This window comes from Delphinapterus leucas, chromosome 8, assembly GCF_059928025.1.
Source record: "Delphinapterus leucas isolate spDelLeu-1000000601 "Yukka" chromosome 8, BTC_Dleu_Yukka2, whole genome shotgun sequence".
NCBI classification, from domain to species: Eukaryota; Metazoa; Chordata; class Mammalia; order Artiodactyla; family Monodontidae; genus Delphinapterus; species Delphinapterus leucas.
In genome coordinates, this window is record NC_143136.1 from 18,656,691 (window position 1) to 18,674,310 (window position 17,620).

The window sequence follows — 17,620 nt, forward strand, 5'->3', positions numbered from 1 at the left end:
TCTTCACCCTGTTCGTACTTGTCCACCCACTGGCCTCCTCCAACCGGCCTGATGCTGACCACACCAGCCTGCCCTAGCAATGGACTGTGAGGGGTTCTGACCCATCCCCTCAACATCGCAGCACACCAGGGGAGCTGGCCTCATCCTTCAGACATGCGCACACCTGTAAGAGGCTGATTAGGGGTCTCCAGTCTAAATGATCAGAGCCGATGAAAACAATTTTCCCAGGAAGCCTCCCTCTACAGGGAAACTAGGAGGGTTCCCACTATGGAATTCCCAGAAACGCCTGGGTAGGGCTCAGGCTTTGCTTACCAAATGCTGACCCTTAACCTCTGACCTTCTGTGGGGAGCCTCTCTACCTTGACACCCCTTTCCCTGCACGTTCCTCTTGATGGGCACTCCTGGGTCAGCACAGCTGAGAAGCCAGAAATGCGGGAAGAAGGCTGGATGAACAGGTACCTCCCCGGTGTGGCCCAGGTACCCCTTCTCTACCTGTGGGCGGCCCTCCCTGCCAGGCTTGGCCCCCACCTCCCCATTACCTCCGACCTGCAGCACTGTGAGAACAGCCTCGCAGGAGGCCTGGCCCCGCCGGTTCTGCGCCCTGCAGCTGTACACTCCGGCATCCCGCGCCCCGCAGCTCCGCAGCCACAGGCAGCTGGGCTCAGGGGCCGGCGCGGGCAGGAGCTGCCCATCCCGGAACCAGCTGAGGCTGGGCTGGGGCGTCCCGCTCACCACCACCCGGAGCTGCACGTCGCTGCCCGCAGACACCGCCGCGTCCTTCAGGGGCCGCAGGAAGACTGGCGCCCCGGCCCCCGCCCCTCCGCCGGCCCCCACTTTGGCCCTCTTCGGGGGCACCCCGGGGCTGGGGGGTGCCCTTGTGCCCGCGTCCTCGCCTCGCGTGCCCCGGGCTTTCTGCATGGTCTCTGCGAGTTGGGCTGGGGGGACGCTGGAACCGGACGGCCACTGGGCCACCCGGGGGATGTTGCCCTGGGAGATGAGTCCTGGGGGACCGGCGCCCTGCCTTCCTGCTGCCCGCCCGCCTTCGGCCTGTGCTACCCAGAAGGTCACCAGGGCGGCCGCGGTTGCGCCTCGGGGGCTATTTTTAGGCCCCCCGGCTCGGGTTGCCGAGGGAGCTGTGGAGGGAGGGGGCAGCAGAGGAGGGGATTTGGACTCCACTCTGCTCCTTCTCCCCCTCTAGGAGCCCCCATCGCCTTGGCTTAACGGGGTGCCCGAGGACGTGTTCCAAGCCCCCTCCCGTGGTGTGCCCCACCCCCCCAGCCACCCACTCATGGAGTCGGGTTACCCTTGGGCTCATTCCCATTTCCCTTCCTCCCTCCTCTCAGGCCCCTGATTCCCAGCCCCACGCGGCTGGGGGAGAGGGAGAGGAGGTCCTGGGTGAGACCTCTGAGAGGCAGATGGGCAGGCAGGCCCAAGTGGAGGTGAGCAGACCCTGGGGAAGAGGGACCAGTGGCCTCCCCCAGCCTCCAGGACAGCCGTGGTGAACAGTAAGACCTGGAGCAGGGAGTCAGGTGGACTGGCTCCCTGCCCTTACTTACTGGGTGACATCAAACCTCTCTCAACCTCCAAGTCCTCATTTGTAAAAAATGGGTAGCTGTATAGAGTTGCAACAGGCAGAAAAGAGTGGGAAGGATGTTCCAGGCAGGGGGAACCGCGTGACCAAAATCAGAGCATGATGAAAGTAGATGACGTGTGCTAAGGATCAGAGGACTTTGGGGACTTCCCTGGCGGTCCAGTGGTTAGGGACTCGGCGGTTTTATTTCCGAGGGCGCGGAGTTCGAACCCTAGTTGGGGGACTAAGATCCCGCAAGCCCCACGGCGAAGCCAAAAAAAGAATCAGAGGAGTTTGGAGGGATTGAACCGCAGTGCGGTGAGGTGAGTGGAGGTGAGAGGTGGGGCCTGATAAGAGGACCTTTGCTTGCTAAGGTCTCTATCCTGATGGCTGATGGGGGCCACTGCAGGTCGTTAAACAGTAGGCTAATGTGGTCAGAGCTGTGTTTTAGAAGGATCCCTCTAGCAGCCACAGTTGTGGAGGGTGGATTCGAGATGGGAGATGTGGAAGGCAGTTAGACCCATGGTTCTCAAAATATGGCCTCTGTTAAAAATACAGATTTCCAGGCTCCACTCCCAGAGGTGCAGGTTCAATATGGGGCGCTGGGAGGGCTCAGGAATTGGTACATCAGTAGCCCAGTGACTTTGATGCATCTAAGAGTTGTACCTTGAGAAACATCAAGATAGGACATTACAAAAAAAAAAAAAAAAAGGGCTTCCCTGGTGGCGCAGTGGTTGAGAGTCTGCCTGCCGATGCAGGGGACACGGGTTCGTGCCCCGGTCTGGGAAGATCCCACATGCCGCGGAGCAGCTGGGCCCGTGAGCCATAGCTGCTGAGCCTGCGCGTCCAGAGCCTGTGCTCCGCAACGGGAGAGGCCACAACAGTGAGAGGCTCGTGTACCACCAAAAAAAAAAAAAAAAGATAGGACATTACTGCTTTTAAAAGTCTAAGTGAGACTTTTGTGATGAGACAGTCTGTATCTTGACTGGTTGTAGTCATATGAATCTACACATGCAATAAAATTGCACAGAACTAAATGCATGTGCTCACACACACACACACACACACTGAGTGCACAAACTGGTAAAACCTGAAGAAGGTGGGCTATATCAATGGCAATTTCCTGGTTGTGATATTGTACTATAGATGTTACCATTGGGGGAAAACAGGTGAATGATATACAGGATCTCTCTGTATTGGGTTTTTTAAAAAATATTTTTTTATTTGGCTGCGCCGGGCCTTAGTTGCAGCTTGCGGGATCTTCATTGCAGCATGTGGGATCTTTTAGTTGCAGCATGTGGGATCTTTTAGTTGCAGCATGTGGGACCTTTTAGTTGTAGCATACGATCTCTTTGTTGTGTCATGTGGGATCTAGTTCCCTGACCAGGGATTGAACCTGGGCCCCCTGCATTGGGAGCACAGAGCCTTAATCACTGGGCCACCAGGGAAGTCCCTTTGTATTGTTTCTAGTTCACATAACTGCATGTGAATATACAATTATCACAAAACAAAAAGTTTAAAAAGATATTTAGGCGAGAGAACCAGGCCTGACCTTGAGCCCTGAGGGATGAAGCCTGGGAAAGGCAGGGGGGAGTCAAAGGAGGAGCCGGGAGTCATTAGATGGAGAAAGGTACTTATTCACCCCCCACGCCCCCCACCCCGTCATTCTGGGAGGCTCAAGTCAAAGTGTGCTTGTGTCTGTGTGTGCATGGAGAGGGCAGAGAAGAAACAATTTAAATACTGAATTATGCCTACAGGGACCAAGAGCCTGGAGGAATAAGATCTTTGGTTTTAGTTTACATACATTAAAGCTTTTACTCTTTGTGATGTGCAGTTCTCCTGGTTTTGACATATGCAGACAACTGTGCATCTGCTACCCCAGGACCATACAGGACAGTCTCATCACCCTAAAGATTGGCTGGAGCATCCCCTTTGTAATCAACTTCGCCCCCTCCGCCAGCCCAGGCAACCACTGATGCGGAATTGAATTCTTAAATGTAAATTGAATTCTAAAAAGTAAAAATGTGGGGGAAGACATTGTAAGCAGATGGAACACCAAGACCAAAGGATTCAAGACTGTTTTTAAAAACCAATAATCCAAAACTTCCTGCCACAGTGCCTCAAAAATTTACATGGAAAACAGTAGGTGGTCTGCAAATAAATGTTGGCTGGTTGGCTGGTTGGTTGAATAAATGAACTGTATGGTCTTGATCAAGTCACCTAACATCTCTAAGCCTCAGCTTCCTCATCTATAAATTGGGGGTAACCCAACTCAGGGTTTACTCATTCATTCAACAAACATTTTTGAGTTCCTACTGTGTGCCTGGTACTGTGCTAGCCGTTAGGGAAATAGCAGCAAACAAAACAGACGAGGGTTCCTGCCCCCATGTTGCTTATATTCGAGGAAGGAGACAACTATAAAGAAATGATAGAGATCATTAGAAGAATATGAGTATTGTGGGAAAATGGAGCAGGATAAGGGAGATGGGAGTGTAGTGGGGGACTTGCTCTTTCAAACAGGGTGATGATGGGAATTGGCCTGGCTAGGAGCAGTTGAGCCAATCTTGAAGGGGTAGGGAGGCAAACGGGGTAGAAGTCTGGGCAAGACTGCTTCAGACAGAGGTGGGATATGCCCTGTGGGCTCCGGAAGAGCCAGGAGGCCAGCAGGGCTGGAGGGAGTGAGCGGGGAGACTGGAGAGACAAGAGGTCGGACAAGCAGCAAAGGTCAGATAACCTAGAATCTTGTAGGCCATGGCTTTTTCTTTTTTAAAAAAAAATAAATTTATTTATTTATTTATGTCTGCATTGGGTCTTCGTTGCTGCACGCGGGCTTTCTTTTTAGTTGCAATGAGCAGGGGCTACTCTTCCTTACGGTGCCCAGGCCTCTCATTAAGGTGGCTTCTCTTGGCATGCTGGCTTCAGTAGTTGTGGCTTGCAGGCTCAGTAGTTGTGGCTTGCGGGCTCTAGAGCACAGGCTCAGTAGTTGTGGCTCATGGGCTTAGTTGCTCCGCGGCATGTGGGATCTTCCCGGACCAGGGCTCGAACCCATGTCCCCTGCATTGGCAGGCGGAGTCTTAACCACTGTGCCACCAGGGAAGCCTGGCCATGGCTTTTTTATTCCTAGTGAAAACAGAAGTCATCTCAGAGGATTTTGTGAGCCAAGGAATTACATGATCTGACGTAGGTTGTTGTGATGGCTTTAAATTAGTATATTAAATATTAAAATGAATATTAACTATTTAAAAGGGCCTGGCACAGAGCCTGGAACATGGCTTGTGCATCTTCTGTTTGAATGTCCATAATGGCGGCATTCACTGAGGTGCGGGCAGGAGTGTGTGGGTAGGGAGGGTACAGGCCCTTGCAAGTCGCGGACGCCCTCTCCTGGAGGAGCCTGCACTAGCTGTGACACTGGAAGCCCTCAGGCCCTAACCAGGGCCCTCACCCAGAGCAGCTGGCTGCAAGGCGCTCATATGTCCCTCAGAATGGCCCCACAGTGCCCTGTGGCCTGGCACCAAGCTGGTGTGTACTGCCAGTCTGCCCTGCCTTGCAATCACAAGCCTGTGGTGTCATGGAAAGAAATCCGTGCTCTGGAGGCCAAGGAGCAGGGGCCCCAGTACTCCTCTGCCAATGATACGCTGTGTGACCTTGACAGCTCACCCCACCTCTCTGGGCCATGGGGAGTTTCCTCCAAGTCACAATGATGCACCATGTGCTTGGCACATGGTAAAAGCACACTGTTTGTTGAATCAGTGAATGAAGTGGGGACCATCAGCCTTTCTGATAAATACTTAATTTAGAGAAAAGTAAATAAAAGGGCCCAGTGGGTATTCACTCAACAAGTATTTAAATATTTGATGGGCACCTTCTCTGGATCAAGCCCTTTTCCAGGCACCAGGAATGTAGAAGTGAATAAAATGAATGAAAATCTTGCCCTTGGGTAGCTGACATTTTAGGTGTTGAATTAAAGGTCTATGATATATTTGCATATGTGTCCTGGTCAGGCTTGTGGTCAGAGGAGGAATGAGGGAGGCGGTGAATGGGTGGAATGATTTGTCTCCAGGGAGAGGGGTGGCAGGGTAGCCAGAGTGGACAGACAGGGTAGGAAAGTACCCACTGACACCTCAGTTCTTGGCTTAGGGACCTATTTGCCTCCACAATCCTTCCCACTCCACCTCCTCAAGTGGGGCCTGAGTTGGTCTGGAACTGGTCCCCCCGGTCCAGTGCGAAGCTGGTTAGCGCTCTCTGAGCCCTCTCATTTCTCAGTATTCAGAGTCTTTTTTTTTGTTTTTTAATCTCTGAGTAGAGTGATTTTGGTTTTCTTTTAATAAATTTTGTATTTCCTAGATTTTCTAAGAAGAGTTTGCAATATTCTGATTACAGATTTAAAAATAATCATGCTGGTATTGCATTTTTATTTGCTTTTCTCATGGAGTTTCACATTTTTTTAACAACACATGTAACAACTGGGTTCTCTTCCATAAGAACTGTATTACCTGTTTCACTCTGAGCTGCTAGAGGGCAGGGTGTATTTTATTTAGCTTAACTTTCCTCCACAGTACTTTAGAAAACAGTCTATATGCTCAAAAAATACTGAATCAAACACACATTAAGACCTCATCTGTTACTCTCTATTTATACGGTTGTACTCTACAATTAAACAAACATCATGCCGCATTAAACCTTTTGTTGCTTGTATTCAAAAGTAAAAATAGGGCTTCCCTGGTGGCGCAGTGGTTGAGAGTCCACCTGCCGATGCAGGGGACACAGGTTCGTGCCCCGGTCCGGGAAGATCCCGCATGCCGCGGAGCAGCTAGGCCCGTGAGCCATGGCCGCTGAGCCTGTGCGTCCGGAGCCTGTGCTCCGCGACGGGAGAGGCCGCAACAGTGAGAGCCCCGCATACCGCAAAAAAAAAAAAAAAAAGTAAAAATAAAATACTTCCAACTGCATGATTTCTGGTTTAGTCACACACCCCACTGTCTTCTGGTTAGGCTCAGGAGGGCAGAAGGTCCAGAGGTGCTGTGGGTAGGGTACAGAGGAGCAGAAGACAGGACCGAGGGCTCAACCCCACCTCATATGCTCCCACTGGAGCACCACTACTTTGACCTTCTAACTCCCTTCCCCTTCCCCCATGACTCATGGCTGAAGGAGGTAAAACCCAGCAATGCCAAGGGTGAATGAACACCTGGTGGTTGCAGAGTCTTGAAGGAGGAGATGCCAGTGTCCCAAGGAGCAGGGAGAGGTTTTGTCACAGCGGTGATGGGGTGCATGTGTGGGCACGGGGTGAGGGCACACTGAAGGTCTGGTGTATGTGTATGACCACATGAGACCCAGACCCTTTTTGGTTTATTTTTGTCCATTCTCTGGGAGCCCCACATCAGTCTCCTCTGCCCTAGATTCCCGGGTCACTGCTCAGCTCCTAAGGAGAAAGACAAAGCAGAGGGCTTAGAATCTCCAGACTCTCCAGTCCCAGGAAGGCTCTGCTCAGAGAATGCTTTCCCCTGGGCCTCCCCTCTTCTCTGAGGACAGGTGGATAGCCGTCACAGGGGCAGATGTGTGCCAAGAAGGAAGGACTTTCTGACCTTCAGAGCTGTCCCAGCTAGAAGGGGCTACCGAGAAGGCACTGTGTTCTCGGACCCAGAGACATTCAAGCAGAGCCTGAGGACTGCTCATCAAGGTGTGGGACAAGGCTGGGGAGGGGATTTCCACATTGTAGAGGTCATTGCTTGGGGGACTCTGAGGTCCGGATCTGAGAGTCTAAAAGTCCTACACTCTCTCCTTCTTAGTGACCAGTCTGCACATAAGCTTTTTTTTTTTTTTTTTTAAAGATTTAATTTTATTTATTTTTGGCTGCGTTGGGTCTTCATTGCTGCGCGCGGGCTTTCTCTAGATGTGGCGAGCCGGGGCTACTCTTCTTTGTGGTGCGCAGGCTTCTCCTTGTGGTGGCTTCTCTTGTTGCAGAGCACGGGCTCTAGGCACACGGGCTTCAGTAGTTGTGGCTCACGGGTTTAGTTGCTCTGCGGCATGTGGGATCTTTCCAGACCAGGGATCGAACCCGTGTCCCCTGCATTGGCAGGCGGATTCTTATCCACTGCGCCACCAGCGAAGTCCCTGCACCTAAGCCTTTTATGGGAAGGCAGGGATGACTCTAAGACCTTCTCTGACCTCTGTGTCCCTTTATCCTTTGTGGGGTAGGTGAGCGCATGGAACTCATTCAGGGGAAAGAAGAAAGAAGTGAGAGGCTCCGGAGATTACTCACAGATACACACACACCACCACTTATCCACTCGGGCCCACCTCACCCAGGTGTTTCTCTCACAGGGAGACTAGCTCTGATTCCAGCGCCCCCAACAAGCTCGAGGTTAAGAAGCCCCTCACCCGTCCCTCCTCCTTGATCCCACTGTGCAGACACAGAAAATGCTACTTCTAATTTCATTTGGGGTTCCACCACCAGTTGATTGGGGGCATTCTGGGGCCTGCAGGGCTCACTCCGTTGGAGAATTGGGGGTAAAGAAAGGGACATTAATCACCAGTGATGGGTGTGGACATGGGGTATAGCCCCAGATGCTCCCAGGGCAAGGTGAAGGATAGCATACGTCAAAGAAGGGGTCCTTCCTGGAGGGAGGGACCACACAAGCTAGAGGGGGAGCCTGGCAACTCGTGAGCCAAGGCCACACCCAAGGAGGGGGAGAAAGTGCCACCAGAAAGGCTTTGGAAGCTTCTGGAAAAAGCCAGTTAGGAATGGCACACTAGGGACTTTAAGAGTAAAACCCCATTAGAGTTATTTCACCTACAGACCATCCCAATTTATCACGTTTGTGATCTCTACCCTCTTCTCACCTCTAAAGTGTAATCCCTTAAATCTGAGGAGTGGCTGGAAGGCTGAGACCTATGTGGATCCATCAAGCTTCCTAAATCTCTGGTCCACCTGGAATTTATTTTTTGGAAGGAGTGAAAACACAGACTGCTTTCACTCCTGCTCTTGCCCATGGCTACCCAAATGCCCCCACGCCCTATATTGAATAATTAAGGTTTCCCCACAGAAACCTTTAACGTACCTGTGTTAATGTTTCACTCCATGATTTCCTTTTTTTTTAATATGTCCTACCTTCCCCTCCCATCTTCCCAAATTCTCCCCAAATTTCCCTTTGGTATTTTAATTGAGATTGTATTGCATTGAAATTATAAATTAACATAGGATGACTTGACATCACATCTTTAGAGTGTCGAGTCTTCTTCTCCAAGAACAAGACAGAGCTTTCTATTTTTCTTAATATTGTTATTTTTCCTGAATCTGGCTTTGAGCTTAAAAGATGCAGGTTTAGTGGGAAGAAAGTGTAAGTTTCTTTAGGAAAGGGACCGAGGGAGCCCTACTTCAGAGCCAGTCTGTGGGGTCAGTCCTGGAACTGGGGCCTAACGAGAGGTATCTGTGATTCCCCAACCAAAGCCCCCTGCCCAGCCCCCTCCCCCATATGCTACACACATACAGCAAGGCTGGGAGGCTCTGGGGACAGAAGGGGTGACAGGCCCCGGGGGACAGTCTAGCTGGGCAGGAAGGCTGCACACAGTCCATCTCATGAGGTGGTGCGACGGGGCCCTGGGGTTCCCCAGAGGAGACCTGGCAGTCAAGACAGCAGAGGCCATGCTAGGCTTGTGCTTATCTTTTTATTGTTTCTGTCCAGAGCCTCTGCAGCAGGGGAGGGGGAGGCACAGGGAAGTGGGCACCCCGGCCACCTGCCTGAGACCGCTCTCTGCCTCTCTCCTCTCTTCTCTCTAGCATCTCGCCCACCCTCTCTCCTTCTGAATCTCCTGCTCCCACATCTGGCACCTTCGGGGGTTCCCTCTTGCAGCCCCTGCTTTCTAAGCCCACCCTGGGAAAGTAATGGACCATGGGGTCAGTCTCCAGCCCCACAGTCTCCGCAGAGGGCTGTGTCCCTAGTCACCTGCCCGGCTTGCTGAGGATGCGGCCCTTTCTGACTCAGGCTGGGGAGGGGGGGTGGGGGAGGTCCATGGGGCTTGAGCCTGACCCTGTGGGGTCCCTACACCCTGCGCTGGAGTCCTCTCCAAAGCCAGAGGCTAGAGCCTGAGGTCACAGATGTGGGAGGGGCAGGGTCACTGCTGTGCCTTGTCTCCATCCCGGCTCTGCCCAGCACACTACAAGGGCAGCTGAGGGCCAGGCTCACTCACTTCCAACATCCACACCTCATACAGCAGGGGGCTCCCTGTGCCTGGGAGGGTTCGGCCACGTCCCCTGTGGGGGAGGGCTGGTCGGTGAGCAGGGGTCAGAGGCTGTGAGGGGAGCGCTGTGTCTGGGTGTGGTGCCCTGGGATAGAAGGAGGTTGGCTTTAGGAGGCAGTGAGGACAGGGGTGAGGACGGTCTCTGATGGCAGAGGGGTCTCTGGCTTTAGAGCACCTCGTGTTGCTGCTGTGTGGCCTCACTGACGACCTGGAGAGGAAGAGACACCCAGTCTAACCCAGTGCTGGCCAGAGAATGGAGCCATGGCCCCAGGCCACCTCCACTCCAGCACAGCAGGATCCCCTCTGCCCCCAGGCAGGAGCCTGAACCAGCACAGCTGGTGGAAAGCACCTGGCTGACAGCCCCCCGGAAACACCCCAGAGGCCCCCGCCAAGGGTAAAGGGGACTAGGCAGACCACTTACCTCCCCATCCCGGGTCTCAATGGTCTTGATCATCACTGTCTTCTTGGTATGGACCTCAGAACCCCTTTGCTCGGGGCTTGTTTCTATAACAGATCCATCCACATACTCAGCCTGACCAAGGCCACACCTGGGCTCTTCCTGTGGCTGGGAGTCCTTCCCTGGTCCCACTGGGCAGAGCCCGGAAGACGCCCAATCCCTCAAGATGGGTCTGTTACTTTTTCAGCAAAATGTCCTCACCTGTCCTTAAGCCCAGCACCCAACAGGTGGCTCTGCAGACCCAGGGACCTGTCCCAGGGCTGGGATAAGGTCAGGAGCCAACAGATATGCTCCGGGTGCAGTGGGTTCAGGGCGGCAAGGGATCCCCGAGGCCCAGGCCGCCCAGCATTCCCACACCCCCATCCCCCAACACACACACCTCCTCGCTCCCTCTACACCCCTGGCTGCAGGACAGCCCTGCATGAATTTGTACCCTGATGGGACCCCAAAGCCCAGAACCAAGATCCTCTTTTGGGGGACCTCATGGTACCCAGCCCCCTTAAGACTCCAGATGAGCAGTTTGATGTCTTAATGAAAGAGAGATGGAGAGGAGTCAGTCACTGGTTCACGGTGCCCTTGGCCAGTCACTTGTCCCTCTGTGCCTCAGTTTCCCCACTGTTAAATGGTAACGATGGTACTTTCCCTATAATGGCCCAGAATTATTGGCTTGTAAAAGCATTAAGCGATTTTAAATGCAAGGCTCACACTTGGTGTCTGGATAAACTACTAACTGAAAAGAGATGTTCTGAGTTTTATGGGAAGGGTCAAATTTAGGTCCTTGGTATTATGAGTTTGGTGTTGGTGAATCTCCTTAGCAGGCAACCAGCATGTGATGAACATTGTAACTCGGTGAAGCACAGCGTGTATTTTTTCCTGATGAAAATGAACATCGAATATATAAAAGGTTTGATCTAGGAAAGGCGAAGCTGCCAAGGACTCCAGCTTGCTTTCCTAATGTATTATTATAGCATGTTTTTCTGCTCTCTGGGGTTTGGAAACCACTCGATCTGCATATTACTGACATCAGAATGGCGGAATGCCCTAGGAGTTCGTTCTTTTAATTGTTTGGCTTTGTTAAGGTTTGGCTTCATTTTTTTAAAACATGCACCCAACGTCTTGCTCCAGCAAACTGGAGGTGTTCAACAAGCAGCTGGGGGTGGGGGCGGGGGGGGGGAGTGCTTGGCAACTTGCCAAACAGACAGTGAGTGGTGGGCGCCTTGTAACCCAGGATACATGGTTCTAGATGCTCCTGATGCCTGGTCCCCAAGGACACCCCTGGTACCTTGGAGTTTGGGCATATTAGGAAACAGAAACTAGTGGCCATTTAATACTCCCAGAAGGTGCAGGGGACATGGTCATGCAATACAATACCATGAAATAAAATAAAATTAAAAGCTCCCTCTGTTAGAAGGCGCCTCTACCTAAACTCCCCCGTCCTACTGTAGCAGCCCCCTTTCTCTTCCCCAGACCCCAGCCCTGTCCCTATGGTTCTATCCTCCCCTCCTGGCTGGCCTTGGGCAGTGCCCACACTGGACTCCTATCCCCTGCCACCCCAGCCTCCACTTGCCAACATACACTCACCTCGGAAGTTGAGGGCAGAGAAGGTCTGGTTAGGGAGGTTGATCCTGAAAGGGGAGAGACCAAGCCCCCAAAGGGTTAGGACCCTCCATCTCTCTCTGTGACCACCCCTCAAAGCTTGCCCTGGTCCTCTGTAAACACCATCCTCAGCTGTCCCAGTTCCACTGACTTCAACACTGCTCGGGGCATGGGGCCAAAGGCCAACTCCAGCTGTCCCAGGAACTGTCCCTTCTGGAAGGATCACCCATTCCATCTCTGACCTGCTGGTGTGACACCAGAACCCCTGACCCCACTGCACCCTCCATTGCACCAGGATTTGCTTCTTGCCCTCGGCATTGCAGGGTGTATCAACGGCAGCTGTGGGTGACATCCACTGTGTGTGCCCACCCTCCAGGCAGGCTGGGAACCTCTGGCCCATTCATCTGAGGGCAAGTCCCAGGAGCTGCCACCCCCATTTATGCCTAGTGCAGATGTTATTCTACAATATCTGAAATCCTTCTTTGTATAAATCTGTATCTAAATACGTCTGCTGATCTTTTTAAACTTCAGATTTTATCATTTTTGTGAGTATCAATGGGCATCATTTTGTTGAGTAATTGACCTGTTATTAATTGATGATAAGTTTACATAGTGAAGGGGCTTCCTTGGTGGTGCAGTGGTTAAGAATCCGCCTGCCAATGCAAGGGACACGGGTTCGAGCCCTGGTCTGGGAAGATCCCACATGCCATGGAGCAACTAAGCCCGTGCACCACAACTACTGAGCCTGCGTGCCACAACTACTGAGCCCACATGCCACAACTACTGAAGCCCGTGCGCCTACAGCCTGTGTTCCACAACAAGAGTAGCCACCACAATGAGAAGCCCACGCACCACAACGAAGAGTAACCCCTGCTCGCCGCAACTACAGCGGCAATGAAGAACCCCCGCTCGCCCACATGCAGCAATGAAGAACCAACGCAGCCAAAAATAAATAAAATAAATAAATAAAATAAATTTATATTTATGTGAGTTTTGATCAGTGTCTACAAACATGTAACCACCAGTCTAAATCAAGATATAGAACATTTCCATCAATCAAGAAGTTTCCCTCGTGTCCCTTTCTGGTTGTAGGTTGTTTTCTGTGTCTAGAGGTGATTTGCTCTGAGAGTATCATTGTGTCTTTTCCTATGAGCATATGTGTGCGTATACATGTGCATGTGTGTGTGTGTGCACTCTCTGAGCACGAGTCTCTGCACCTTCTCTCTTAGCCTATCGTGTCCAAGCCCCTCTGTCTCTATTTGTCTCTATCTGGCTCCTCCCTTTCCTTCCTCATCATTCCCCCCTGTGCTTCCGTCTCTCTCTTGACTGGCAGTAATGGTTTATTACTGGTTGCTGAGTATGGTTTTATGCTGCTGGTTCTTAATTCTGAAGATGGATGTGGGAATACTTATACTTCTCTTTTTATAAAAGCTATTAATTAAATCACTTTTTACCCAGGTGGCCTTGGTTAATTCTCTGCAATTAACCAGAGTGGTGGACTCGTATAATATTGTTTCCAGATCTCGTAAAGGTGATCCCGAGCCCCGCTTCAGGGCAGGAATGGGCCCCCAGCACCCCCCAGGAGCCCACGGCCAGCCCCTGCCTTGCCCCTCACCGGCTCTCCTCGCCCTCCAGCAGCTTCCGGTAGGTGGCAATCTCCACATCCAAGGCCATCTTGACATTGAGCAGGTCCTGGTACTCGCGCAGGTGGCGGGCCATCTCATCCTTGAGGTGTCGGATCTCCTCCTCCAGGCGTGCGATGTTGTCCTGGTAGCCTCCGGCCTCACTAGCAAAGCGTTCCTCCAGCTCCCGCATCTGCCTCATTAGGGAGTCGTTCTGCAGGGGAGGGGCGCCCGGGTCAAGGACAGGCTGCAGTGGGGCGGGGTGGGGGGGGACACTCGGGGCCCAGGATGGAGAGAGGCACAGCCTCGGGGCTGGGAGGCAACCCCAGATGGCCAAGTCTAGGGCTTGTCAAACTCTTCTGAGCCAGGGAACTATGAACTCAAATGAAGTCTCATGTGGAAACTCAGAGAAGAGAACTGATACAAGGGAGCATGACTGTTCGGCCTCCTCGCCTCCATGCAGGAGTCCCATGATTCCTGAGAGCCCCATTGGGAATCCACCTATCTTTTTTATCCCTGTGGTAGATTTGAGCAGACAGAGACTCTGTGATGGGCCCGAGGTCACAGAGTGTGAGCTGCAGACAGGAAGGGCTAGACCAGGCAAGGTGGGCAGGGACTCACAGTGCCCTTGAGGGCGTCGATCTCGCACGTGTAGGACTGGATCTGGTGGCGATACTCCATCATCTCCTGTTTGGCCTGGCGTAGCGCATCATTGTTCTTGTTGGCTGCCTGGGTCAGGTCAGACACCTAAGGGCAAAGAGAGGGTCCCTGAGATGACCCGGACACAGGTAGGGGTGGGCAAGGGAGCATGGAGACCCCAGGATCACCCTCCTCCCCAAAGATGGAGCCATAGGAAGTACCTCCAAACTGGGGTTGAGGGGGCCAGAGGGGCCAGAGTCCCACCTTTGACTTGTACCACTCCTCAGCTTCCGAGATGTTCTTAGCCGCGATGGTCTCATACTGAGCCCGGATGTCCCTGAGGGCAGCCGTGAGGTCTGGCTTGGACGTGTCCACCTCCACCTGGACCTGCTGTTCCTGGAGCTGGGCTTGCAGCTCACGGATTTCCTGCAGGGTACAGCTGGGCTTCAGTGCCCGACCAGGCCCCACACGTATCCTCACACCCCCATTCCCGGAGCCCAGCACCTGCCCTCCCCTTCCAGCTGCTTGCACAAGGGCATACCTCTTCGTGCACTTTCTTAAGGAACGCAATTTCCTCGTTGAGAGATTCGATCCTGCGCTCCAGGTCAATTCGAGCTAGAGTGGCTGCATCCACATCCTGGTGAAGGTCAAGTGAGAAGGAGAGGGTCACTGATCACCCGGTCAGGGCAGAGGGAGACCAGGGGCGACACAGAGGGGACAGAAGGGGTACGGCTGCTGGGGGACCAAAGAGGGCTCACCGCTCGGAAGGCAGCCAAATTGTTCTCCGCTTCTTCTTTCAGCTGAATTTCCTCTTGCATCCTGGCAGAGACAGGCAGGAGGACAGACAGTTGGTGGGCATAAAACTGGCAGTGGAGAAGACTGACTGGGGGCTGCCCAGGGAGTGGGCTCAGGACAGAGAAAGGAGGCCTGGCTGCTGGATAGAGACAGGAGGCCCCGCCCACACAGGGAGGGAACAGGAAGTGGCCCAATCTCTGCCCTGGAGCCACACCCTGGAAATCTATGTCCCCACCAGACTGTGACCTCCCTGGGATTAAGAACCATGTCTATTTTTTTGTGTTTGTTTTTAATATTTATTTATTTATTTATTTTTGGCTGCGTTGGGTCTTTGTTGCTGCACACGGGCTTTCTCTAGTTGCAGGGGCTACTCTTCGTTGTGGTGCACGGGCCTCTCATTGCAGTGGCTGCTTCTCTTGTTGCGGGTTTCAGTAGTTGTGGCTCGCGGGCTCTAGAGCGCAGGCTCAGTAGTTGTGGCGCACAGGCCCAGTTGCTCCGCGGCATGTGGGATCTTCCCGGACCAGGGCTCGAACCCCTGTCCCCTGCACTGGCAGGCAGACTCCCAACCTCTGCGCCACCAGGGAGGTCCAAGAACCATGTCTATTTTATCCACCTCTGCGTTCCCAGGCCCCAGCCCCAGCCTGGCCCACGCAGGTGCTCATTTAACATTTGTGACCTGGGTAGTGGGCCAGTGACTCGGCTCACTACATTTGCTGCCTGTACATACTGGGAGCCTGGTGGAGCCCACCATCTGGTCCTCCAAGGTTTCTGAGGGCTGCGGTCCCCACCCACTCTCCGCTTTCCTCTAGCTTATCGCTCCCTCCTGGAAAGCTTCAGCCGGGCCCAGGGGCCAAGATGCCCTCTCTACCCCCATCCGCAGGGCCTAATCACAGATGAGCTGAGAGCTACTGCTGGCCCCAGATTTCCTTGTCTCCTACCAACCTCCCCTCTCCCTCTGACTGCACATGGGCCTCCTTTCTCCATCCATGTGCCTGCCCAACCCCCAGCAACTTAAGATGCTTTTTTAAGAAGCACCTGGTCTCCCAAGGTCTCCCGTTTCCACCCCATGATGTCCCCAAGAAAATTCCTTGTTTGCAGACTGCGGGCACACGGGAGAGACCTGGCGTCCCTCTCCCCTCCTGGGGGGACACAGGTAGACGGCCCTCTCCCTGGGTACATACGACAGGGTGCTGACAGCTGGACCCAGCCCCAGGCCTAGCCTCCCGCGCCCAGCCCATGGAGAGGGGGGTTCTGGGAGCGCTGGGTCCTCACTTGGCCTTGAGCCGCTGCAGGTCGTCCAGCAGGTTGTCCCGCTCGACGTCGACGCGGGCGCGCTGGTTGGTGAGCACCTCCACCTGGCGCCGCAGCTCGCGCAGCTCCTCCTCGTAGATCTCGGCCACCCGCGTCGGCTCCCGGCCCTTGAGCCGGTTCACCTCGGCAGCGAGCGCCGCGTTCTGCTGCTCCAGGAAGCGCACCTTCTCTATGTAGTTGGCGAAGCGATCGTTGAGCTCCTGAAGCTCCACTTTCTCGTTGGTGCGCGTGGTCAGGAACTCCTGGTTCACGGCGTCGGCCAGCGAAAAGTCCAGCAGCTCGCCCGCGCCATAGGAGGAGGGCGCGCGGGGTGCCCCCAGCCGGCTGGCCCGCAGCGACCCCAGGCCCCCGGCCCCGCCCGACGTGCGCGACACCTGGTACACGCGGGATGTCACCGAGCTCGAGGAGCCCTTGGTGCCGAAGCCCGCACGCGGGAACACCGGCGAGCTCAGCGGGGAGCCGAGCGGGAAGCCCGGGACCCCGCCGAAGGTGCGGCGGTAGGAGGACACGCGCTGGCTGGACGAGTAGGCCTGGCTCATGGTGGCGGCGAGGGCGAGGCTGGGCTGCGCTGCGCGGAGGAGGAAGCGGTGGGCGGCCGGCCGGAGAGTGGCTGCGGCGAGGGGAGACAGGGCCCCAGGCCGTCGGCACTATTTGTATGCGTCCTGACATCAGCCCCCGCCGCCCCTCCCCTGACAGCTGCAGGATCCCGCTGTCCTGCCAGGAAAGGACGGCCTCTGGCGTGGGGGCAGGGAGGCCAGCTCCCCCGCAAGAAGCCTTCGCCCCTCAGCCGGCGGGTGGGGGCCCCCTGAGGGGCGTGGGAGAGGCTGGTGGACCTAGGGGGGCAGAAGATGGGCAGGCCTGCCAATCGCCTCACCCAGGGCTCAAGCATGTCTGGAGCCCCCAGGTAGGCCCGCCTGCCTGCGGGCAGGGGAGAGAGCAGGGGAGAGGCTTCCATGTAGTTTGAGGGGCTCCTTTTTGCTGCAAGCAGACACTTTGGGTCATTTCCTGAAGGGACAAGGCCTATTTCCAAGAAAGGCTCCAAATCACCTTTTTTTCTAAAGAGTCTCTGAAAGTGGCGAACATTTAGGAGGGCTCAGGCAAAGACCCCGAGCCCACTAGCCAGGCCTAGAGGCGGAGGGTCTCTAGACAGGCAGGGAGGATGGGGGGGACCAGCCAGGGGCACTCAGCCATCCCTGCCAGAGCCCGCCTGCTCAGGTGTGTCCACTAGCCCCTGAGTTCCAGCTCCCAGCCTCAGTTTCCCTCAGAACTAGTGAAGGCCCTTTTCCTCCCCACTCCAGGTGAGGGCAGGGCCTCAAGTTTATAAACAACAGGGTGACTTCCAGAAAGGGCCTGGTAGGCTCTCAGTTTCCAATTATAACAATTATAACATAACTG

The 17,620-nt window shown here is 54.2% G+C and overlaps 2 protein-coding genes across 2 annotated transcripts in view; both read right to left on the reverse strand.

Annotated features, from left to right (window-relative positions):
- The window catches only part of SPEG (striated muscle enriched protein kinase), a 55,763-nt gene extending 54,802 nt beyond the window's left edge, over window positions 1-961 (reverse strand). The window contains exon 1 of the mRNA XM_089916332.1: window positions 540-961. Coding sequence (XP_089772458.1) covers window positions 540-918 — 379 coding nt within the window. The 5' untranslated portion in view covers window positions 919-961. The remainder of the gene's footprint in view (window positions 1-539) is intronic.
- Window positions 962-9,607: 8,646 nt separating this feature from the next.
- On the reverse strand, window positions 9,608-16,764 carry DES (desmin). The gene is made up of 7 exons (XM_089916334.1): window positions 16,187-16,764; window positions 14,878-14,938; window positions 14,661-14,756; window positions 13,474-13,550; window positions 11,844-11,887; window positions 10,227-10,309; window positions 9,608-10,013 (listed from the first exon to the last, which is right to left on the reverse strand). Exons 1-7 carry the CDS (start codon window positions 16,762-16,764, stop codon window positions 9,972-9,974), a joined length of 981 nt encoding a protein of 326 aa, XP_089772460.1. The 3' UTR covers window positions 9,608-9,971.
- Between the last annotated feature and the right edge of the window lie 856 nt (window positions 16,765-17,620).

Coding starts and splice junctions, on each gene's coding strand:
- DES (XM_089916334.1), bottom strand. CDS start 16,764: ATGAGCCAGGCCTACTCGTCCAGCCAGCGCGTGTCCTCCTACCGCCGC. Junction 13,551..14,660: donor TTAAGAAAGTGCACGAAGAG/GTATGCCCTTGT, acceptor CGCGAGTACCAG/GACCTGCTCAATGTCAAGAT. Junction 10,310..11,843: donor CTCTGCCCTCAACTTCCGAG/GTGAGTGTATGT, acceptor GATCTGTTATAG/AAACAAGCCCCGAGCAAAGG.